This window comes from Brachyistius frenatus, unplaced genomic scaffold, assembly GCF_029030835.1.
Source record: "Brachyistius frenatus isolate BFR_SWC_R1_liver_20210118 unplaced genomic scaffold, ASM2903083v1 Contig_6, whole genome shotgun sequence".
Lineage (NCBI taxonomy): Eukaryota > Metazoa > Chordata > Actinopteri > Embiotocidae > Brachyistius > Brachyistius frenatus.
Genome location: NW_027210605.1, coordinates 5125313 through 5149210, shown reverse-complemented (window position 1 = coordinate 5149210; position 23898 = coordinate 5125313). Strand labels below are relative to the sequence as shown.

The 23898-nt window shown below is 40.9% G+C and overlaps 1 protein-coding gene across 1 annotated transcript in view; it reads right to left on the bottom strand.

Moving 5' to 3' along the window:
• Positions 1 to 464: 464 nt before the first annotated feature.
• Positions 465 to 23898, bottom strand: part of LOC138614688 (chemokine-like protein TAFA-2) — an 83061-nt gene continuing 59627 nt past the window's right edge. Inside the window, exons 3-5 of the mRNA XM_069688254.1 lie at positions 10909 to 11058; positions 5837 to 5961; positions 465 to 2185 (exon numbers count right to left, since the gene is read on the bottom strand). Coding sequence (XP_069544355.1) covers positions 2174 to 2185; positions 5837 to 5961; positions 10909 to 11058 — 287 coding nt within the window. The 3' untranslated portion in view covers positions 465 to 2173. The remainder of the gene's footprint in view (positions 2186 to 5836; positions 5962 to 10908; positions 11059 to 23898) is intronic.

Here is a 23898-nt window from a genome sequence, read left to right as displayed (position 1 = left end):
TAGAGAAAGAGAGAAAAAAAAGAGAGAAAAGCACTGACACAAAACACCTCATACATTTCTCGGTTGCCTGATCCAGTATCTACACCCCTCTGACAAGCTCAAAGTGTCTGATGATATCGGCCATGCTGATGTTATTAGTCAGGTTTGAGTAAATAAAAGGTGCACTGTTACACACAACAACAAGTAACTGTTCATTAAGAAGCCACAGGCGAACAAAAAATACAGGTGCCCTGAGGTTGCTATGACGATGCTCGCAATCTTTTTAGGTGACAGAGGAACTGAGTATGTGAGGCAGAAGAACTTTTAATAGCAGCCCAACCTGACTGACTGAAACGACAGCAGAGCAGCCCTGCCATGTCCGAAGACAACATAGAACCAACACACCTAAGATACGAGACCGGTCCAAATCTTTTCAACATGATAACGCTGTGAATGTTAAAACAAGATTTTTATTTCATTGAGTATGTGAAGCAGAGAAAGAAGGACACTTTAACTTTGTAATGCCAACGGCTGTCTATCGTTAACATGACAGTCTAAGGCTTGAGCTAAGTAAGAACAATGTGTCGAGGTAACAAACTTAGTCAGTGTGGAAAAACGTACTTGTTGATTGAGCTCCACATAATTATAAAAAAATGTAGCTACAGCATCCTGCACTAGATCATGTTTACCAACCAGTTTGTCCAGGCTGATCTGCGATGCATAAAAATATAATTTTCCTTCCTCACCTACTTGCACTTTCTGTGGTCATAAATCCAGCCAAATACACATGTTCCGTTGCGGTGTAGCTGCATGAGAGTGTGTTACATATTAAACAGACATCAGAAAATAGTTTTCTCTTAACAGTAGCTGAGTAATGATTCATCAGTCACGCATCACAGACGACGCCCGAGGAGGCGAGGTAGTCGTGTGCATTTCTGTCTTTGACAAAACATTCTCAGCTATTTGTGTGCAGCAGGAAATAAACATGATGAAATTAACGTATAAAGTTAACAGCAACGTAATTACCAGTTATTGATGAAATCTCTTGGAGCCAACACAATTAACACAAGTAGTTACAAATTCATGGTTTTGAATACCCTGTTACTTCAGGGTTTCTGGGGAAATTAAGTCACACAGATGCTGTAAACAATGCTAATGACTCCATGCATCCATCGTGAATCAATGCAGTGCTTTTGATCACAGTATATATTGTGTGGTATTCTGTGGGTCCTGACCTGGAACACAAACTACAGAGATTCTTTTCTTTTGAAAGGTTTTATTCATTTCTTATAATACTGACACATGTACTCAATAGCTGTTAACAGGCGTTTAAAAACACAGATATTAAAACCATTAGAGCGTCAATGTATTTTTGCCCCGTTGATTCCATGGACCGTTATTTATTTATTTTTTTACACGTTTACATGTTTCAATATACCATAACATCTACTTGGTATTAGTCTAACCTCACCCCTGAAAGGATTTTGTCATTTGTCAAAAAACAAAAGCAAAAAGCAGACCAACAAACTGTCTCTGCATTTTAAAAAATGGCATGTGGTAAGCCACAAACTATTCAAGATAAAATACTCTGATGGAGGTGAAATCTGAAGAAAAAAAAAAAAAAGATGAGATTCAGCTTCAGATCTGAGAAACATTTTGACAGCATTAATTGTGTCATATGTGGCACAGGTAAATTCAAATGTGTCATCCAGACTACATGAGGCAAGCATTCTGGATCCGCTCCCTTTTTTTTTTTTTTTTTTTGTAGTGTATACAGAACAGTTGTCTAAAATCCAGATCCCCTTTATTCCCAGTATGCAAATGGAACACAACTCAGCCATAGAAGAGAGATGAAGAATATAGATTGTTGGATAGGAGTTGTTTCGTGTCATCTAAGCGAGTGCTGTTTAGGTCATAGTTCACTTGTTGTTGTTTGTAGTAGCAGTAAAGGATTGTGGGTGTTGCAGTCCTCTGCATTTAAAGGAGCAAGGACACTCAGTTGTGTTTGAGGTGTTAGAGTTCTGTCTCTTCAGCCACCATTTCTTGGATGTCCTCAGAAAAATGAAACAAATACTGGTTCCTCATAGAAGTCCTTCTGAGTGCACGTCCACACAAGTCACAAGTCGATAGGTCCATTGTGCTGTATAAGTACTTCCACCAACATTCCCCGCTGCTCATCTCGAGAAGGGCAGCACTATCGGGTCACCTGTAACAGGGAGAGAAGAAGCGGGTCAACACTCACTAACAACAACCCCCCCCCCCCACACACACACACACAAAAGTTAGAAAATAGCCTGAAACACTAAAGGTCACAGAAAAGAGTATGGAGCTGGTAGTAAGGCATGTCAATGGAAGGCTTTAAATAATGCAGTGCTTGGAGTGCTGGCTGCTGTTTGGAAATAATGTGAAGGGATTTTTATTGGTGGAGCACTGACAACGTGGCTAGCACGGTCTCTGCCTCTTCTGGCAAGAGACTGAACAAGACACAGTTTGAATCATGGCAGTCAGCCCACACTACCTCACTCCCAGCGCCTGGCCTACTGCCATGTCATTTCGTCTTATTTGTCGAGACGGCTGCTCTAATCACATGGTTTCTTTATCTCGTCTATCTATCTTCCCATTTTCTTTGCTCATACAGTCACTTTTGGTTTATTTCGAGCTATTAGGAGACATTTTCTACCAGCCAAAGACCAAACAGGCGCAAATTGCTGTATAACTGCCAGTGCTGGGGAATATAATAGACCAGACTCTCCAAGGCTGCATGACTTTCTCTCTCATTGTGTTTCCCAGTAGCTTCCCCTCTTAGCCCTAACACATGCCGTCCCTCCTGCATGTCCTCATTGAGGGACTTGCTCTTTTGTCCAATCCAGGTGCCAGCTAACAAAGTGTGAAGGCCAGCCATCACTGAGAGCTCAGAGGAGCATTTCCTCCAAGCTGGCAGCTCAAACTATTCTACTGTATCTGCTCTTGATGGCTCCGGGCCACCCTTCCTGGACCCATTCCCATTGCCTTCAGGCATCTACTCCTGTGCCTGATCAAAGAGTCTGCAGGCGTTTGTTGTCATGCCAGTTCACTATGCACGCACACCACTGCATCTCTGTGCCTGCTATGCTTTAAGGTGCAAAGTCCAAGTCCCTTTAGGTGCACATCCCCTTGCCTGTTTAAATATGCCTGTAGGTGGCAGTTTCTGTGCCCAGTTGCAGAGCGGATTTAGGTAGTTAGAACTCAATTTACAAAGCACACAAAAAGTGCTCGAGTGTCATTTGTATGGGCCTTTTTGAGGCCCATGAGTACCACATTTTCTACTGCTTATTCCAAAAGCTCTAGCTGTCTGCACTAGTGGCTGCTCAGATGGCCACAAGGCAGATGTCCCCTTCACTCGTACATTTTGCATACTTTTTATGACTCATTTAGTCACACTAGAGTAAATGATGGAAAGCATTACCGCAGTTGTTTGATCTTGATTTTTTTTAAAAAATTTTATGTATATATATTGTTTAATAACCCACAAGCTGTATCAAATTACATCTGCACAAAATGTTTGATCGGTCTTGATTCACTATTTGTATTGTTGCCATCAAAGAGAAGAGTGCTTGCAGAGGATCTTGCCTGAAGAGGTTTATAGTGCTTGCAGATTGCCACATCTGTTTAGTTTGATGTAGGCCGGCTATACAGGGAGTGAAACATGCATGCACCCCTGACACCTTGTCATTTGTTTGTTATTGTGTGTATATGACGGCATGTTTATCTACACAAATGCACACACATTTGCCTCGCAGTCTATGACAGTGTGGCTCGGCAGCCCGGCCATGTCTGTCTGCTCATCCATATGATATTATTTGGCATTGATCAAGCTGTCTTCCTTCCCCTCCCTCTCTCCTCCCTCTGCCCTCCTTCTCTCCTCCTTTCCTCTGCTTCCAGCCAGGGATGGAGGGATGGATGAATGGAGATCCTTTTTTGTGCACTTGCCTGTTCCTTCTCTGCTGACCGGTTCTGGTACGTTTGTTTTCAAGTGTTTTCTTCATTATTTTATCTACCTATCCCCTGGGCCTTCAGCCTTTCCTTTCCACTTTCCACGTTATTTTTTCTCTCTCGTCCATCTCCACCTGCCTCTTTCTTCCTTTCTGCTGCTTCCCATGTCTCTTTCGCTCTCTCATCCTCTTTCTCTCTCGCTCCATCGTCAATTTCAATTTACGAGCGGGTCTTAATGGGACTATGAGAGAACGTTCGATGCTATTGATCTGGATGCTTGCGCATTTTGACCTCAGTGTACAACACCAGAGGAGAAAAAAAATCATTCTTTTCATCATCAGGCAAACACATCAGCTAACACTCTCAAATAATGTAGACACATGCACACACGAAACAGACACACAAACACACAAGCACACGCAGATCATTGATCAAAGACCTGACTGTAAGAGACAGCAAATATTTGTGCTCTTTTAAACTACGACAGAGTCAATGATAAAATGATGCCTGTTTGAAACTGGTTTGCTTTGATCTTGTTGAGGAAATTATAAATGCGCAGTTTGGGGCTGATAAAACCAAATGCATGAGATCAGATATAGGAAGCGACTTCTGAACGACATTCACATACTCAGCAACTACATCATCTTCGTATCTCATCAACCCTTATGTGCCTCTCTCTTCAATTATGCCTGGTAGATACTCCAAGACCACTCATTTTATATCTGTCTCCCTCTGCCTCTTTATCTTTCTTTGATGTGAGTGAACTGGGGAAGTTCACTTACACTTATGAGCAGGCCAACACAAATATGAGTTTGGTCCAGCACAGGGAAAAAAATAATAATAAAAAAAAAAAATCTGTTTTCAGGATGAATATAAGAGTCGAGGCTGTTGAGGAGTAAAGAAGCACTTGAGGGGGCGCGATCCACTTTGCCAGGTGAGAGGTGAGCTGAGAAAAAAGTATCGGAAAGGAATTCTTAATCATCCCGGCGTCCGTGAGACTCTCTCTGAGTGTTTTAAAGAAAGAGAGAGTGGAAAAAGAGAGTGTCAAGCTTTTCTTGTTCCTCTCTTTTACCCAAGGAGATACGTTCTCGCTCCTCTGACCACGCCTTCGATCAATTATTTAGGCAGAAAACAAAGGTCTGCACCCAGCCATGAATAATGGAAGGTGAGAAGGCAGAGAGAAGGATGGAGGTTAGAAACAGAAGCGTAACAGCGACATGAGGTGAGTCTCGCACACATTTTCCTCCTATGACAGACAGCTAAGAGCCTGCTCAGGTTAAGGCCACTGAAGAGAAGCCAACAGGTGCAGATGGAGGCTGATACTGTTTCTATAAAACGTACGTTGTACATCCACACCTGTTCACAGACAAACGGGCAGTACGTGAATGTATACAGCACAAACTCCATCATGGAGGAATCGGAGCGTGAAAATGATTTGAGGAAATTTTAAAACTCGGGTGTATCGAATGTGACGACATCTTTCTGCATCGAGTCAGATGGCATGCCAGTCAGACGCAGGGAAGCAGGGCAAGTGAGAGTGAAGGGAATTGTGATGTTCATGTTCAGTATCTGTGTGTGCGTGTGTGTGTGTATGTGTTTTGCCTTGTTCTTGTTGGCCTTATTTTTCTTCAGAGAATGTTTGATGTTAGATCCAAGATGGGGCCAGAGGAGAAAGTAAAGAGAGATAAATTGGGTGAAAAAAAAGAGTGATATTGGGTGAAAACTAGGGGGAAAGCGAAAAGTAAGACAGAAAGCAAGAGAGGGATATACTCCAATGTGGAAATGGGTCACACTTTGGTGGGTCTGACCATGTGTGAGCGTGCATGTGTTAAAAGGACGATAGGATTGTGAGTGAGGGAGACAGGGAAATTGTGTGCACACCAACCTTCGTGGTCTTGACTTTGTTGCCTGTGCTGCAGCTCCATCCTGTGAGGTCCGGGAGAACCTTGCACTCCTCACCTTCCATACATGGCTGCATCTGACACCACCACTTCTGGGCTACAATGGAGGCTAGAGGAAGAGGTAGAGAGAGAGAGAGAGAACCCTGAATCTGAGTCTGTTGAAGATATGACTCAGTGTTCGTGGATGTGCTTTTAGTCACGCGCTTTTCACGCGTGTCCAGGCTGTGTATTTGGGAATTTTGACACCAGGCTTCCTTCGCCGTGTTTCCATCTTAATTTCGCAAGAACAACGAGTTTCCAGAAAATCTATGTGAATCTCCATCTAATGCAAATATGTGAATATTAGGAGTTTGACGCTGTGAGATAAACAGTTGGAAACACTAATTCTCCAATCAGGTGCCATTAAACCACCATATACTGTAGGTGAAGCGGCAACAAGATAATGTAATTAAAAGAGCGTCGGTCAAACTTCAAACGAACGAAACCAATGTGGAAAACGTGATATGGAAAATCAGGCATTTCTGTTTCATTCATTAATTTGAGGAACGTTACGAGTCATCACTCAGCACAGATCTGATGTTTTATCTGCCACAATTCCTCTTCTCTTCAGGTGGCGGGAGGCTTGTGTGGATGTTGAAGTTACATGAGTCATGTACTTCGTGATTAATTAATTTGCAATGTCTGTTTTGTTATGCACAATTTGGAAATGTGCTTAAAAACAGGTAGATGCAAACGCACTTCCTGTGATAAAGTACTCACTGTAAATTCCCCAACAGTGTGATAAAAAAACATAAACGATATCTGGCAGTATTGCCCTAATCGGGGTGCTGCCTGAGGTTGTTTGCAGTTTAATAAACAGTAAGTCACGTGATTTACTGTATTGATCACTGCAGATAATAGATATACAAAACAGCATCATCTTTCTTGAATAGTTTCTATAAAACCAATACATAATGACATTTTACTGTGGTTTTGAATTATTACTAAATGTTCCACAAATATCAAGATTATTACTGAGATTCTGTTAAAATGCTACACCTCTATTAATCTTCAGGGTAATATCAAAGAAAACTTTTCTTCTGGAGACAATATTTTTACGTTTTTATTTTAGTTTTCAGCAATAATGAAAAATTATTTAGATTCTGTTTTAATGCATTTTTGTATTACTGCATGTGCAGGTTTCATGGGCGCTACAATCGTGAATTTAATCAGCACATAACAAACAGTTTAGAGTTTCAATTCAAAGAACGCAAGCTATGCACGAGACAGCTTGCGACGTTGAGCTCTGGCAGGGTTTATAGAACACATTGAATCAGATGAAAAACAATTGATGAAGTGTCTTTGGCAAAAATCACAGAGAAAAAGATACTCAAGAGAAAGAAGATGATTAAATATTACAGAAAAAAAGGACAAAAGAACACAAGTTGACTGAATGGATATGTGAACGTATGAAATATGTTCTTAACGTGTCTCTCTAAAGACGCGGTATTTCTCGCAGTCAGTTACCAGTTAATTACATGTTTAGCACGTACGCAAGTAGTTTGCAAGTAGTTAAGTAAATGTCACTCCCAATTAAATACTTAACTAAATACTAAGTCAAAATACAGTATTGATTGACAGCATTAATCAGGGATGAGTGATACTTTCTGAGAGAGAGAATACTTGGACCAGTTTGTAAAATTAGTTTTTTTTTTTTATTATTCCAGTATACAGTACAACGCTTGGATAGACCTTCATCAAGTCATCATCATGTAGTTGGTGATTAAGCTCTGAATTTCATCATTTTGCCCTTTATCTTTTATTACCTTTTTGTAAAAATAAAAAATAAAAAAATAAAAATCTCTCTCTATGTTCCAGCACTGAACAGTCTGAACAAACTCATCGAAAAGCAAGAAACAACAGATCTATAGAGACTGCAGTCTGTGACTTCATCAAAATTCACTGTGGCAGGGCTGCAGGATACTGATTTTGTGGACACGGGGACAGAAGCCAGGAGGGTTTCTAGGTATTTGAATTGACAGCACTACTGCGAAACAAAGCTCATTTCTGTGTACAGGTCCAGATACATTTAGGTCGAAACGTTCAACATTTCATTTGTTGCTAGCAAAGCACCTCAAAAAAAATAACACTTTGTTCAGATTGTAATATTTGGTATCAAGAGTCTTGTTGTTTCCTTTTATGTTTGCATAACATTTTCTGGTGCTCAACATACAGTGGGTACGGAAAGTATTCAGACCCCTTTAAATATTTCACTCTTTGTTTCATTGCAGCCATTTGCTAAAATCAAAAAAGTTCATTTTATTTCTCATTAATGTACACTCAGCACCCCATCTTGACAGGAAAAAACAGAAATGTAGAAATTTGTGCAAATTTATTAAAAAAGAAAAACTGAAATATCACATGGTCATAAGTATTCAGACCCTTTGCTCAGTATTGAGTAGAAGCACCCTTTTGAGCTAGTACAGCCATGAGTCTTCTTGGGAATGATGCAACAAGCTTTTCACACCTGGATTTGGGGATCCTCTGCCATTCTTCCTTGCAGATCCTCTCCAGTTCCGTCAGGTTGGATGGTGAACATTGGTGGACAGCCATTTTCAGGTCTCTCCAGAGATGCTCAATTGGGTTTAGGTCAGGGCTCTGGCTGGGCCTGTCAAGAATGGTCACAGAGTTGTTCCGAAGCCACTCCTTTGTTATTTTAGCTGTGTGCTTAGGGTCATTGTCTTGTTGGAAGGTGAACCTTCGGCCCAGTCTGAGGTCCAGAGCACTCTGGAAGAGGTTTTCTTCCAGGATATCTCTGTACTTGGCCGCATTCACCTTTCCTTCAATTGCAACCAGTCGTCCTGTCCCTGCAGCTGAAAAACACCCCCATAGCATGATGCTGCCACCACCATGTTTCACTGTTGGGATTGTTTTGGGCAGGTGATGAGCAGTGCCTGGTTTTCTCCACACATACCGCTTAGAATTAACACCAAAAAGTTCAATCTTGGTCTCATCAGACCAGAGAATCTTATTTCTCGTAGTCTGGGAGTCCTTCATGTGTTTTTTTTGGCAAACTCTATGCGGGCTTTCGTACGTCTTGCACTGAGGAGAGGCTTCCGTCGGGCCACTCTGCCATAAAGCCCCGACTGGTGGAGGGCTGCAATGATAGTTGACTTTGTGGAACTTTCTTCCATCTCTCTACTGCATCTCTGGAGCTCAGCCACAGTGATCTTTGGGTTCTTCTTTACCTCTCTCACCAAGGCTCTTCTCCCACAATTGCTCAGTTTGGCTGGACGGCCAGGTCTAGGAAGAGTTCTGGTCGTCCCAAACTTCTTCCATTTAAGGATTATGGAGGCCACTGTGCTCTTAGGAACCTTGAGTGCTGCAGAAACTATTTTGTAACCTTGGCCAGATCTGTGCCTTGCCACAATTCTGTCTCTGAGCTCCTTGGACAGTTCCTTCGACCTCATGATTCTCATTTGCTCTGACATGCACTGTGAGCTGTAAGGTTTTATATAGACAGGTGTGTGCCTTTCCTAATCAAGTCCAATCAGTTTAATTAAACACAGCTGGACTCCAATGAAGGAGTAGAACCATCTCAAGGAGGATCAGAAGAAATTGACAGCATGTGAGTTAAATATGAGTGTCACAGCAAAGGGTCTGAATACTTATGACCATGTGATATTTCAGTTTTTCTTTTTTAATAAATTTGCACAAATTTCTACATTTGTTTTTTTCTGTCAAGATGGGGTGCTGAGTGTACATTAATGAGAAATAAAATGAACTTTTTTGATTTTATCAAATAGCTGCAATGAAACAAAGAGTGAAAAATTTAAAGGGGTCTGAATACTTTCCATACCCACTGTAATAACACGAATATAAGAATTCTTCTTCATGAAGCATGTTTCCTATTCTGCCTGTTTAGAATTCATATCCGACCATATCCATACCCGAGAATCCAACCCTGTCTCTTAGAAATTGAGTTTCTTCTTTATAACATTTAGGTGCAAGGTAATCACTTGCTAGATAACATTCAGACGTAATGCTTTTCTCTTTGTTATAAATTAAACACCACATTTATTAACTGCAGAGTAGGCAGGAGGAGGTTGGGTTGGATTGCAGACAAACAAAACACTCAACAATCAAGGTCCAGGCGACTTACTTTTGTGAGACAGAAAAAGTTCATGGTTTGGGTTTAATGTAATAAAACACATTGTGTTTGAAGTCCCTGATGACTTCTGCTTTGTTAAAGCCCTTGGTTAAGATTATTTTTAATGTTATTAACAGTTCTTCCAGATATGTTAATGTATTAATGCATTATAGTGATAGATAACATAATCTGGATGCCATTGTATTTTTTACAAAGGTATTTGCTTTTGGAATTTAGTGGCATAGAAATATAATTTCTGGGAGACAAGCTTGAATGTTTTATTTGTCGAGAAGCGCACTTTATTCTGCCCAGAATGTTCAGATTTCTGTCTCTTGTATCTGTAAGGTTTATTTAAGTAGCAGGCAATTCATTATGTTTTTATGAATTACGTCAATAGCATAACCTTATACCATCCGTCATATTTTTCTTTCCACTAAATTAATCAAGTCATTCATAATAGACGGAAGCTGTGTTTCTTATTAATCAAGCTGGTGAAGTTACAGGAAACAGCACTGGACAGAAAAGCATGCACTGAATCATGTCTGATTCACTTCAATGCATTTCTAGTCAGTAAATTTGGCTGCCAGTAAACAGAAATACTGCCCAGAGATTATTGACATCTGCGTCTTCACTTTCATGTCAAAGTTTACTTCAGTCCTGCATCAACACTTAAATTTTTCAGTATGCAGCAACACACGTACATTTTTGGTGAATAAAAGTCTGAGCATAATTCGACCTCATGCTAATGCTAGCATCACCAGTGTCGACTGTTCTCTCTGTAAGTTAACCATCAGGGCACGAAGGGGCCTGCGTGAATAGGCCCAACATTAAAAACCAAACACCGCTGAAACTAGTTGTGTGTCAGGTTAGGGGGAATATGCAGACGCACAGAAAACATACAACAAACGCACATCCGGTGAAACGTACCATCGACACAGGAGGGCATGGCCCGAGTGGTGCCGGCGACCTGTCCAGGGAAGCAGGAACATTTGACAGTCTGAGATCTCTCCTCGATCTTGTTCTTGTTGCAGCAGCGATGGGCAGCGATCACCTCACACGTCCCGGCCTTCACATGCACTGTGGAGGAGGGACACGGGAACGGTGTTCAGTGGCGCTGTTCTTTTACACTTTATATTCGTTTTTACCCCAACAAACATTAACATGTTAGCAAGTGGAAAGATTTTATCATCAGATCTTTCCGCACCTTTGAGTTGCTACCCATATCTCTGATTTTTTTTTGTGCCATCCAAATAGGTTTGCTGTTGTGCTCATTGAGGTCTGTTTACACACAGTTGAAATAACAGTACTTAAATGATCCCCCCAGGACGACCCCCCCCTCCCAACACACACCCCATCCAACAAATGGCAACATGGACATGATGACCGAATAATGAAGTGAAGCGAAATGGCAATGCAGTCCAGATTATACGGCTGTTATCAAAAAGCCATGAGCCATAAAAACATGCTGTTTACATTCAGATTTATTAAATTATGTATGTCTTTGGAATTGGTTTTTTTTTTTTTTTAAATTTATACAATGATCTGTGCACAAACAAAACTATGAATATAAGAATACATATTTAGCTTTCAAACACTGACACACAGACTCATAAATGTAAAAAAAAAAAAAAATCTCCAAGTCCCAGTTTTTACTGCATTATATTACTTTGCTTGGAGGATATGGACAGAAAATATGTGTCAAGTCTGTTGTAGTCCTTCTGCAATACACTATGAATATAAATATAAAATGGTAACTCCTAAGGAGCGAATAACAGCCGATGTTTGTATCAGGATGTTGTACTGTGTAGCATTGCAATTTGTAGCAATACTAATGAAGGGTAGATGCAGAGAGCCCTTTCACTTCTACTGTAGCTACTAGTTTGTGTGCAAATTCGTATACACACATACCAATCAGGCAGCCGTGTGGTTAATTAACAACAAGTCCACCCCAAGCACAGAAGTCCCTTGAGTCAGTTAAGAGAGGGGGAACAAAGAAATCACTCTGCATTTGAAGATTTGTGATGTCAACACATGGCCCTTTCATACCCGCCTTTCATCAAATACATGAAAATGTCAAGGACAAACAATAAGCCTTGTCATGAGCACTCTGTGCAAGTAGGCAGTGTGTCTGTTTGCGTGTGTGCACCCGGGTGTGATAGAGCACATGTATTATATAATATATATCATATTTGGTCACGTGTTCAGATATGCATGACTTTGCGTGCTGTGTGTGTGTGTGTGTGTGTGTGTGTGTGTGTGTGTGTGTGTGTGTGTGTGTGTGTGTGTGTGTGTGTGTGTGTGTGTGTGTGTGTGTGTGTGTGTGTGTGTGTAATATACGTGTAGATAATATATGTTCAGTGTCGTGGTTGTCAAACACTGGGGTGTGCGTTTTGGCTTTTCAAACAGTTGTTGGAAGTTACTGTTATTTCCATTACAATGAGTCTGCCCACGATACAACAAAGGGCGCACACTGCATGGCAATGAACACTAAAGCAGAAAACAATGACTCTGTCGAAAGAGTATTTAAAAGTGAGGCAAGCTGAGCTGAAAGAGCCTGTATGAATATGTTATGCAGACTAACAAAGATTTGAAAAGTTCGTAATTTGCTCTGTTAATGAGAAAAAGACAAAGCAGCGACCCTGCAAAGCTCAGTCCAATTAATATCTCTGTGAAAAGCAAACCCTGATATCTCACCCGCCGTCTGTCTGCCTCTCATCGTTTTGACTGAGTTCCCTTTTTGTTCCACTAGCAGTCGGGCCAAAGGATTGTGGAAGTGGTTGATTTATCTGTCCATGTGGCTGTCCATCAATCCAACACTTCTGATGAACAAAAATATATCTCAACAACTTTTGAACAGATCGCCATCAGAAAGACATTTTTGTTTGCATAAAAGCAATATCCACACGTGTTTGGTAGATTATTATGAAATTGATTGAACAAATTCATTGTTATAGAAACGTGATATGTTTTGGACACTCAATGAGCTTTCCTCTTGCACCAGCCTCGGGTCAGATGTTGCCCTTGACCTTCTCTCTGTTGATGCGCTCAGGCTGAATTTTTATGATCCTCTGTCCATTTTGGTCATAACATGACCTTAACTCAAGCACAGACTTTGATTCAAATTATTAAAGTTCCTTTCCTGGCATTGATTAAACCGCTAAAAACTTTAATTTCTGTGAATCAGAATTTCATAATTGGAGTTTCTTCCAGGAAATACATCCCTGAAATGCCCTAAAGTGGCTGTGATGTAACTCAACACCTTCGCCCTCATTCAGTATGCGTCGACTATTAATGTGCAAGTAGTCCCCCACTTGCCCACCTGTGGTTCCAGCTGGAAGCTCAATAATATGGAAAGCTCAGACGGCAACCTCTCGAGATGATAAATGAAGGAAAGTACGAAAAACTGCAAATTCTTGAATGGTGCCTTAAAGAAAAGTCAGTCCCAAGCAGTAACCAACTATGACATCACCCATGAACTACTGTTCTGAAGCCCAGAGTTCAGATTATGCCCATCTTGCTATTTTGGAAACAAAAGTGATCATATTTGAACGAGCGTGGAGGAGGGGGGGCAATGAATTGGACTCTATGTGATTGGGAACCCGAGGAAACTACGGCGACTAACGTGTAGCAGAAACCTGACTGCACCACAGGCCTGTCAATTAAACAGACACGCCCCCAAAAATGCCACTTTCTGAAGCCTAATATCAAATTAATATTTGGGCATTATTTTCAGCTGGACCGCCAGAAAATGAGGAGTGACTTAAGCGAACAACAAGATAAAGACTCGTGGAAATATGCTGACTTTGTATTTCATGAGAAATTAAATGGGAGTCTATGGAGCCAGAGGTTTTTTTTGGAGCCAACCCCTTATGGCCCTTGGTGGCATTGCAGTTCAAGGCATTTCCACATTTGCATTATTTTTCATGTCAGCTTTTCTGTAGCTCCTGTTAAAATTCCCTGCAACTTAACTGCAGGAGGGTGCCGTGATCGTTGGCCAGCTGCCTACAGCTTTTAGCCCTTGACTGTCAGCCAGAACCAAAGAGACAGACTCTCTCTCTGCCCTGGTTTCAGCAAGGAGGTTTTCATTGGCCTGCTTCAGCTCCACCTGTGCACTAACCTTTTCTCCCATTTTTTTGATAAGCCTGGAGTAAGGCTGAGTCGGGCACTGCCAAAATAGCGAGACACCCACGTTGAGCTTCAAAACGCTTTTTAGGAAATCTATGGATGACATCACAGAGGCTTTGTCCATTTTTAAATAGATTCTCAGGGAAAGTTCACACTTTCGAGTTGACTGGATTGGTACCTTGCGTATGTAAGCTACATGAAAAAACAATTAATAGGGAGGTTGCCATGACATTTTCTTTTATTGTTGTGGTCTAAAGAGGGGAAACTGTATCTGCTCCTGTGGCTTCTCCTTGTGTGTCTCTTATCAAATATAATTTTATCATTTTACATCATGCTAAACCTAATCATTTCACCTGTACAACAACATTTTACAACCACTACAATATTTTGTAAAATTGTATTCAGCTTTTTCCTTTCCAGCTGTTTTGTACCGTTGATTAAAATGAACCCAGTCGTGCTAGCATAGACCACTGATCGGCTTTAAAGTTTGAGCCTTGTTTGATACTAATAACTCTCGTTTTGCATCTTACCTTCTCACTACATCCCTCTCACTTTCTCTCGCCGTACTAATTTTCTTCTTTTTCTTCTTATTAGCTTGACAGCCCTATTGACAGATAACAGCTCAGGAAAATCAACACCAAGCAAACCTTAAGCCAGCCCCCCCACAGGCACACACACACACCCACTAGCCCATTTTTAGGCTCAGCACCTGCGCTCGTAATTGATTCAACGGTCGTAAGAGCAGCACACAGAGCTCAGCTGGAGAAGAGGAGTAATGAGGAGGTGGGGAGTGAAGACTTTACAAGAGAAATGTAAAACTTCACTGAGGTTTGAATACTATTATAAATGTTAATAGATGGCGGTGTTTTCTTTTTCCAATATGGGCCACGTGGTAAAATAAATATGAGTTTAAAGCTCGATGACAACGGCTGAGTGATTATTTTGGCACTGCTTGATACACAGATTGTCTTGTTTTATTACATGCACTCTGTGCTTTGCAGCTGAATCTTTGTCTATTTGAGGTGTGACTTTGAAAAGTTAACTTGACAACATTTAAACCATTACTGCTGCAATGGTTTTAAACATTTAAAATCAGACTGTTTACTGTAGTTAAACAAAAATGAAGACGTTAGCACTGAAGCCCTGCTGACCAAAATTGTTTGATTATGATACTTGTTTTGATTGCAGCTGTTCATCGTTTTTAGAAAATACAGACAGCGGCAGTCATCATGCCTGAGGTCTGGCTGTGGCTTTAATCCTAAAAATCAACATTTAAATTCGAAGGAATAAAATTGTTTTAACGCATTAATGTGGCCAATTTGTTTATTGAACTTTAAAAAAAGAAAAAAGAAACTAGAAGCATTCATCGTTGTTTGGCTCATGTAGGTATACTCTCAACATGAATACTTAAAATACAATACATATATTGTGCTGATTATCATTTAAAAAGAAGTTCAAGTAATTTTGAGGTATTTGGGCTGTGCTGGGTATTTGGTTTAGAACCTGCTTTTTGCTTTTGGTTCTTTGTTAAGGAGTCTCAGAGAGAAATTGATAAAGAGTCAGGATGAATTTTTTAGTGGTATCATGTGTCTGAGTCTCTTACTGTGCAGAAAGCTGCTGCTGCTGGCTGTGTTGTCACTAACACCCGAATACACACCTGTGCCATGTGTTACAGCTGCTATTGCTGATTAGCTTGGTCCACCTGCAGGCTTCGCATCATGTTGGTGGGTCGATTGCCCCAAAATCTATCATCACTCTGTTTTAGGTGTAATTTGTTTAAATTATTTAGGGACTAGGGTTTTTTTTTTGTACAGGAAGTATGAAGACTTTTAGTGAGAAGGTATTTTATGGCAGATGGATGGCATGAAGGCGGGGCATCTGTACTTCGAGGGAAACAGCACTGCAAAGCCATGTGTGTGTTCAATGATTCGTGCGCTCCTTAGCTCTGTAATACAGCTGACGGTGTCAACATTTTGAGGCTGGGTTGTGCTAAAATGTTAATAATTACTTGTCTGGCAGAGAGTGAGTCAGGCAGCGGGCCACAGAATGTAAATGTAAATGTAAACATTCAGAGATGTTGCTGTCTCCAGATATATTAAAATATAGGGTGGGGACTGTGTGTGTGTGTGTGTGTGTGTGTGTGTGTGTGTGTGTGTGTGTGTGTGTGTGTGTGTGTGTGTGTGTGTGTGTGTGTGTGTGTGTGTGTGTGTGTGTGTGTGTGTGTGTGTGTTATTACACAAAGAACATCCATCTAGTCTCACAAAGTGGGTATGAAACCCTTTTTCTGTTTCATAAATGGCATGTACCTTCCACAATTTATCCATTTCTGCTGTCCTCCTCCTCCTTCTCCTCCTCCTCCTCCTCACCTCCTTCATCTGTTTTACCCCATCCTGCTATTTCATAAATTACCCTCCTTTTCTCAGACTCCCTTAGCCTCACCACAACTCCACTTTTCCTCTGCTTTTTCTTGCTCTCAACTCAGCACAGCAAACTCAGCAGGTAGCAAACTATTATCCTCAATCACAGGCCCTAAATCAGAGCATTTTTACACTTTCTACAATGTGTTCTTCCTCTTTCACCGTCTCCCTCCCTGTCGATGTCTTTCTGCCTCTCTAAGCCCTCTCCCATCTCCCTCCTTGGTATGAGGACTTGTTATCCCTGCCTCTCTTAACACAGCAGTGGCTGTTAACCCCATTTACTAAGGATGACGTGCAACTGACAGACGAACAGATGGACAGATTGCCCTGACTCAACCAGGGGTTATGTGTGTGTGTGTGTGTGTGTGTGTGTGTGTGTGTGTGTGTGTGTGTGTGTGTGTGTGTGTGTGTGTGTGTGTGTGTGTGTGTGTGTGTGTGTGTGTGTGTGTGTGTGCGTGCGTGTGTGCTCGTACGTCTGTGTGACTGTACATAGTTTATCCAATACACATAAAGCACTGAGATAGCTCTCTTGGTCCCAGCAGGCTTCTTTTAAAATGCCATTCCCATCACTGGGGACCTCTCTCTCTCTCTCTCTCTCTCTCTCTCTCTCTCTCTCTCTCTCTCTCTCTCTCTCTCTCTCTCTCTCTTCCGAGCACAGACAAACACTCACATAGCATATACTGTGGGTACGGAAAGTATTTAGACCCCTTTAAATTTTTCACTCTTTGTTTCATTGCAGCTATTTGATAAAATCAAAAAAGTTCATTTTATTTCTCATTAATGTACACTCAGCACCCCATCTTGACAGAAAAAAACAGAAATGTAGAAATTTGTGCAAATTTATTAAAAAAGAAAAACTGAAATATCACATGGTCATAAGTATTCAGACCCTTTGCTGTGACACTCATATTTAACTCACATGCTGTCCATTTCTTCTGATCCTCCTTGAGATGGTTCTACTCCTTCATTGGAGTCCAGCTGTGTTTAATTAAACTGATTGGACTTGATTAGGAAAGGCACACACCTGTCTATATAAAACCTTACAGCTCACAGTGCATGTCAGAGCAAATGAGAATCATGAGGTCGAAGGAACTGTCCAAGGAGCTCAGAGACAGAATTGTGGCAAGGCACAGATCTGGCCAAGGTTACAAAATAGTTTCTGCAGCACTCAAGGTTCCTAAGAGCACAGTGGCCTCCATAATCCTTAAATGGAAGAAGTTTGGGACGACCAGAACTCTTCCTAGACCTGGCCGTCCAGCCAAACTGAGCAATTGTGGGAGAAGAGCCTTGGTGAGAGAGGTAAAGAAGAACCCAAAGATCACTGTGGCTGAGCTCCAGAGATGCAGTAGAGAGATGGAAGAAAGTTCCACAAAGTCAACTATCATTGCAGCCCTCCACCAGTCGGGGCTTTATGGCAGAGTGGCCCGACGGAAGCCTCTCCTCAGTGCAAGACATATGAAAGCCTGCATAGAGTTTGCCAAAAAAAACACATGAAGGACTCCCAGACTACGAGAAATAAGATTCTCTGGTCTGATGAGACCAAGATTGAACTTTTTGGTGTTAATTCTAAGCGGTATGTGTGGAGAAAACCAGGCACTGCTCATCACCTGCTCAATACAATCCCAACAGTGAAACATGGTGGTGGCAGCATCATACTATGGGGGTGTTTTTCAGCTGCAGGGACAGGACGACTGGTTGCAATTGAAGGAAAGATGAATGCGGCCAAGTACAGAGATATCCTGGAAGAAAACCTCTTCCAGAGTGCTCTGGACCTCAGACTGGGCCGAAGGTTCACCTTCCAACAAGACAATGACCCTAAGCACACAGCTAAAATAACAAAGGAGTGGCTTGGGAACAACTCTGTGACCATTCTTGACTGGCCCAGCCAGAGCCCTGACCTAAACCCAATTGAGTATCTCTGGAGAGACCTGAAAATGGCTGTCCACCAACGTTCACCATCCAACCTGACGGAACTGGAGAGGATCTGCAAGGAAGAATGGCAGAGGATCCCCAAATCCAGGTGTGAAAAGCTTGTTGCATCATTCCCAAGAAGACTCATGGCTGTACGAGCTCAAAAGGGTGCTTCTACTCAATACTGAGCAAAGGGTCTGAATACTTATGACCATGTGATATTTCAGTTTTTCTTTTTTAATAAATTTGCACAAATTTCTACATTTCTGTTTTTTTCTGTCAAGATGGGGTGCTGAGTGTACATTAATGAGAAATAAAATGAACTTTTTTGATTTTAGCAAATGGCTGCAATGAAACAAAGAGTGAAAAATTTAAAGGGGTCTGAATACTTTCCGTACCCACTGTAGATGCAAATGAAGTACATATAGTATTAGCAACCTGTAGAAATGCGAGAGAAACAAAACAAAATTCCAACTGCAAGCAGTGACATGCGGGCCCTCGCACGCTGCACGTCGGGGAGCCGGCGGCCCCGACCCGCTGGATCCCCGACGTGCAGCGTGCGAGGGCCCGCAAGTCACTGCTTCCAGTTGGAATTTTGTTTTGTTTCTCTCGCATGCAGCACACGAGGGTCCGCATATTTCTGCTTGCAGTTTTAATTTTTTTCTCGATCTCGTTCCTTATTCTTCTTTAAAAAAAAAAAAGCTTTTTTTTTGGCAGCTTTAACATCTTCAAAAACTCATGAAAGTTGGTGCCTGACGCAAGTTTCATGAGGTTTGGAGCATCGTTTGACCTTAAACATCAACTTCCTGTGTCACGGCGAAACATCAAACTTAGCCGCATCACCCTGGCTATACTATGTACTCTATACTATATACTCTATAGTATAGAGTATATGCTATATACTCTATACTCTATACTATTAAATATCTAAATATATTTATATCTAAATGGTTCAAGCACTGTTGTTTCAGGATCTCTCAAATGTGAAAACAGTCCATACAGCACGAGAAAGAGCTGGTTTTAGGGGCCTGACTGCACTTGCAATATTTATAACAGCAAAATCTTTCACCAAAATCTTACAAAATTTTATTTTTATATGTGGGTTGTGCGAGCAGCTTTAAAATGAAAGGTATATTTTAATTTCTCATTGTTTGATGCATCCCTGATGTAATGTTGACTGTGTAAAGCAGCAAGTACCTAAAATTTCTGCTGTGGAGGCAAAACCAGTCATTGTGGCAGTAATGGCGTCATTGGAATGTACACAATGAATGAATAATGCACTGACTGTACGACGTCCTGACAGTTTTCGAGCTCTGCAGCTATGATGACTCTGTTTTAAAAAAAAAAAAAAAAAAAAAAAAAACGACACACATTCAACACAAAGAGGGTTTGTTAGCCAAGCAGCAGCTGACAGTTCCTCATCGGGTCTAATTAATGGACTAAAATGATGAATGAATGCATCAGCAAGATACACACCAGGTGCTGGTTAGACAATGCTCTGAATACATTAAGGGCTCTCGCATACTTTTAAAGACTATTCATTTAGTCAATTCTATGTTTTTCTTGTTTCTCAGGTATTTAGGTTTTGCCTCTGACCTTGACCTTACGACGTAGCTCGAGCCAGCCCTAAATAACTGCACCTGTGATTGTGTGATTATTTAATGAATCCTTGGCGCATATAGATGCTCTATATACATCACATGTTTCGTATGTATAAATATTTAAGTATTTCCTTAAGGCCTATAGTGTTTTATTCACAAAGCTGTACAATGTACATTTCTTAATGCATGTGTGCGTGGCCATCAGTGCATGTTCGTCCATGCATTTGTGTTTATAGTTAGATTACATTGGCCTCTGAGATGGCACCATTTGTTCAAAATCATAAACACGAACAAATTAATATTCTGTTTAAGAACCTGCCAAGAAAATTAGCATGGGAAAAAAAAAGAGGCACGCACACCCAACCACTACTGTCTTTTCTTTCCTCAACCCTGCTTTCTACTCTCTGCCGAGTCTGAATGCTTTCTGCATCTTTACAACTCCAGCCCATGTTTCTTCTAATCTACTGCCAAACCATCTTCACATCATGGTTATTGCTTAGAGGGCAGGGGGCAAATATTTCTCTGGAGGATTTAACCGGGCACAAGTACATCGATCCGTTCCCGGGGGCGTTTGAAAGAGGTGGACCAGATAAGGCATCCCCGGGTACGGTATTCATCAGGTGTGAAACAGGGCTGCACCAAAATCAGGAAGTGTACCGCTGCTCCGGGTATAACGTCAACATTGCAGACAATCTGTCACGGTTTCAAATATGAAGCGCTTCTCTGCGCCGCCTGTCTCCTCTGGAATATGCAGGCAGATGTCACACTTGCATCCACTTCCTGACGTGACAGATGAGATTTGAAGAGAGGCAAGAGTGTCGAGTGTCCTCCTCGTCCGTGCACCCAAAATAAAAGCAGCAGTAACATGAAATAGTACTCCATCGAAAAGTCGCAGTAAGACTGTTAGATTTAGTGCACGTTTTTACTGTGTATACAAGTGTACCGTGAATGATGCCGTAAAAGTAGTCGGGCATGGAACATTGAGAGTTGGGTGAGGGGACAATCATAACTTGGCCCGTTGCACGTGGATCGTACCCAATGTGGAAGTGCCTTACACGTTTTCTGTGAAAATATGCAGTCAGATCAACGCTGCACTTTTTGTGCTGCGTCTCTATGCACATATTGTTTGTTCGTGACAAGCAGACTAATCAATGGCAACCCCTGAAGAGACGGAATTCTATCACACACTAAAACATGAGATGAAGAAGGAGGGGAGGAGGAACAGGCACGTCGATGGCCATTGTTCGTGTGGATATTTAGGATCACGGTTCATTCCAAACCCAGTACAGCTAAGTTTGTGTTTAGCAGCAAATGTTCACATAAAATTAAACCTTTATTGTGAACTGCTGGGAAAGCACTTATTTGATACTTCCATCAAGATTTCTGTAATGGCTGTATGGGAGAGGCTTCCTTTAGAAACGGTCTTGCAAAGCACAGTTTCGCAACGGGCCATGTTGCAACTAAGAAAGAGTGAGAGATCTGAAGCGCCAAGCTTTGGGAGATATACATCTCATTATGCTTTTTCTCTTGGCTTTACACCAGGCTCTTCGAGGGGGAAAACATATTTACCACTAACCAGACTGTAATAAATGTTTTTTCAGTCAGAATAGAATTAAAGTACAAATTTAGAAGCAAAGTAAGTTAGGTCTATTTTCCACTCGGGTAGCCCGCAGAACATTCTGGCTAATTGCTTTAGCGCATTTTAAACAACTGTTACAAATGACCAACAGTTGAAACCATCAAAGCAAGTAGTCGGTTATTAGAATATGGAGCAGGAGTTGATATTTTAGTTCTCACTGGTGTTGAATTGGTCTAATTTTCCTACATTGCCAAAACACAACAACCTCAACTACCAGACAACAGCACAATAACCTGAACATTTATGTGCTTTTTTTCCCTTCCCCTCTCCCCATCTGTCACTCAAACAGGGTGACAGAAGTCAATATTCCCACAGCTGCTTAAAGGCTTTTCACTTAAACATGTGTCATGACTGTCCATTTGCTAAAACGACGGATGCTGGGTTGCAAACTCTAATTAAAGTAATATAATAATAATAATAATAATAATAATGATAAACTTAATTTGTATAGCATCTTTCATACAAGAAATGCAGTTCAAAAGTCCTTTACAGCAAGACAATGACATGCAGTGTTTGACATAAAAACAGATGTCAGGAATATTAAAAAATATAGAAAAGAAATTAGATGCATTAGAACAGATAAAATGCATAAAATTAAACCCAAATAGAGTTAAAATATGAAATAAGCAATATCCATTTTAAAGGCGCGGTAGTTCAAGTGCAGGCAAGTGCAAGAGAGCTTCAAGAGTAGCTAGTTACAGGCTAATGTAAAGAGATATGTTTTGAGCTGTCTTTTAAAAGTATTAATAAAGCTAGCTTCCCTGATATCTACAGGTAGTGTGTTCCACAGCTTTGGAGTGTAGTTGATAAAAGCCGAATCCCCAATTTTCTTACAGTTGTGTGTCATCTGCATAACTATGAAAACAAATATTGTGCTCTCTCATGATGTTCCCCAGTGGCAGCATGTAAAGCACACTGTACAACGGTACAGTAAAGGACTGAGGCAGCTTCCCTGTGGAACTCCACAGCAGCTGTCATGTTTCTCTGACTCTTGATCTCCAATGCTGACATAAAAATTCCTCCCTTTGATGTATGTTTTGAACCAGTATCAGACACTGTCGGACAGACCAATCAACTTCTCCAGACGATTGATCAGAATATCATGGTCAATCGTATCAAAGGCTGCGCTCAGGTCTAAGAGGATCAGAAATGAGACCTTATTTTCATCAGAGTTTAGTCGGAGGTTGCTGATTATTATTATTATTGTTATTATTATTATTATAAGTACTGTTTCAGTGCTGTGATGTGCAGTTTCAATGCTCTAAAGCCTGACTGAAATTCCTCTAGGATGTTGTTTTCTTTAAGAAATGACCTTCTTTGCACTGAAACTTTCTTTTCAAGTATCTTACTAATAAATAGAAGGTTGGATATTATTTCTGACCTTTGAGGTCAGTACTTAAAACAGACAACAGAGTGTTATTGAAGTGTTCAACCATGTCATTTCAAGAGCACTCATGATTGTATGGCTCAATTGACCTCAGTATAGCAGAGAATTTTGCTTCAACCCTTTAATCAAAGAGTCTCTTTTGAACCAGAATTTCCCTTTTAGTCTTTGGCATGGTTACAATCACTTCATAAAATATACAGTGATGATCAGAGATAGGTATTTCACATACTGAAGCATTATCCAAGTGTAACCGTCTTGTTACCACCAAGTCCGTCCAGAGTGTTACCATGCTGTTGGGTGGCTTCCTTTACATGTTGGGTCATTTCAAAGCTGTCAAGTAAATTCATAAGCTCTATAGCTCTGTGGTCGTTCTTGTTATTAACACGAATATTCAAGTCTTCATTCAGAATTAACCAATCATATCTGGTGATACCTAGTGAGATCAACTCTGACAGTTCCTGCAGAAATAATGCTGAGTACGTTGGTGACCGATATACTGTGATGATTAGTCCTGTGAATGTAGCTTTGAGCTCAAGAGCAAGATCTTCAAATTATGTAAATTCACCGAGGTCAATATCATTGCACCCAAACTGTGTAGAGAAGATGACTGCGATCCCTCCTCCTCTCTTGTTTTGTCTAACTGACTGATAAAGTTTATAGTTAGGAGGACAAGCCTGGATCAGTGTTGCTTCACCAGTAGTGTTATTAAGCCATGTTTCAACTAGGAAATAAATTACCATAAAAACAGTTAGCTATAACTGAATAATTATATTATTGACAAAAACAATTTTTACGTATTTTTGAGTATTATATGTAGATATGTGATTGAGCCCTGTA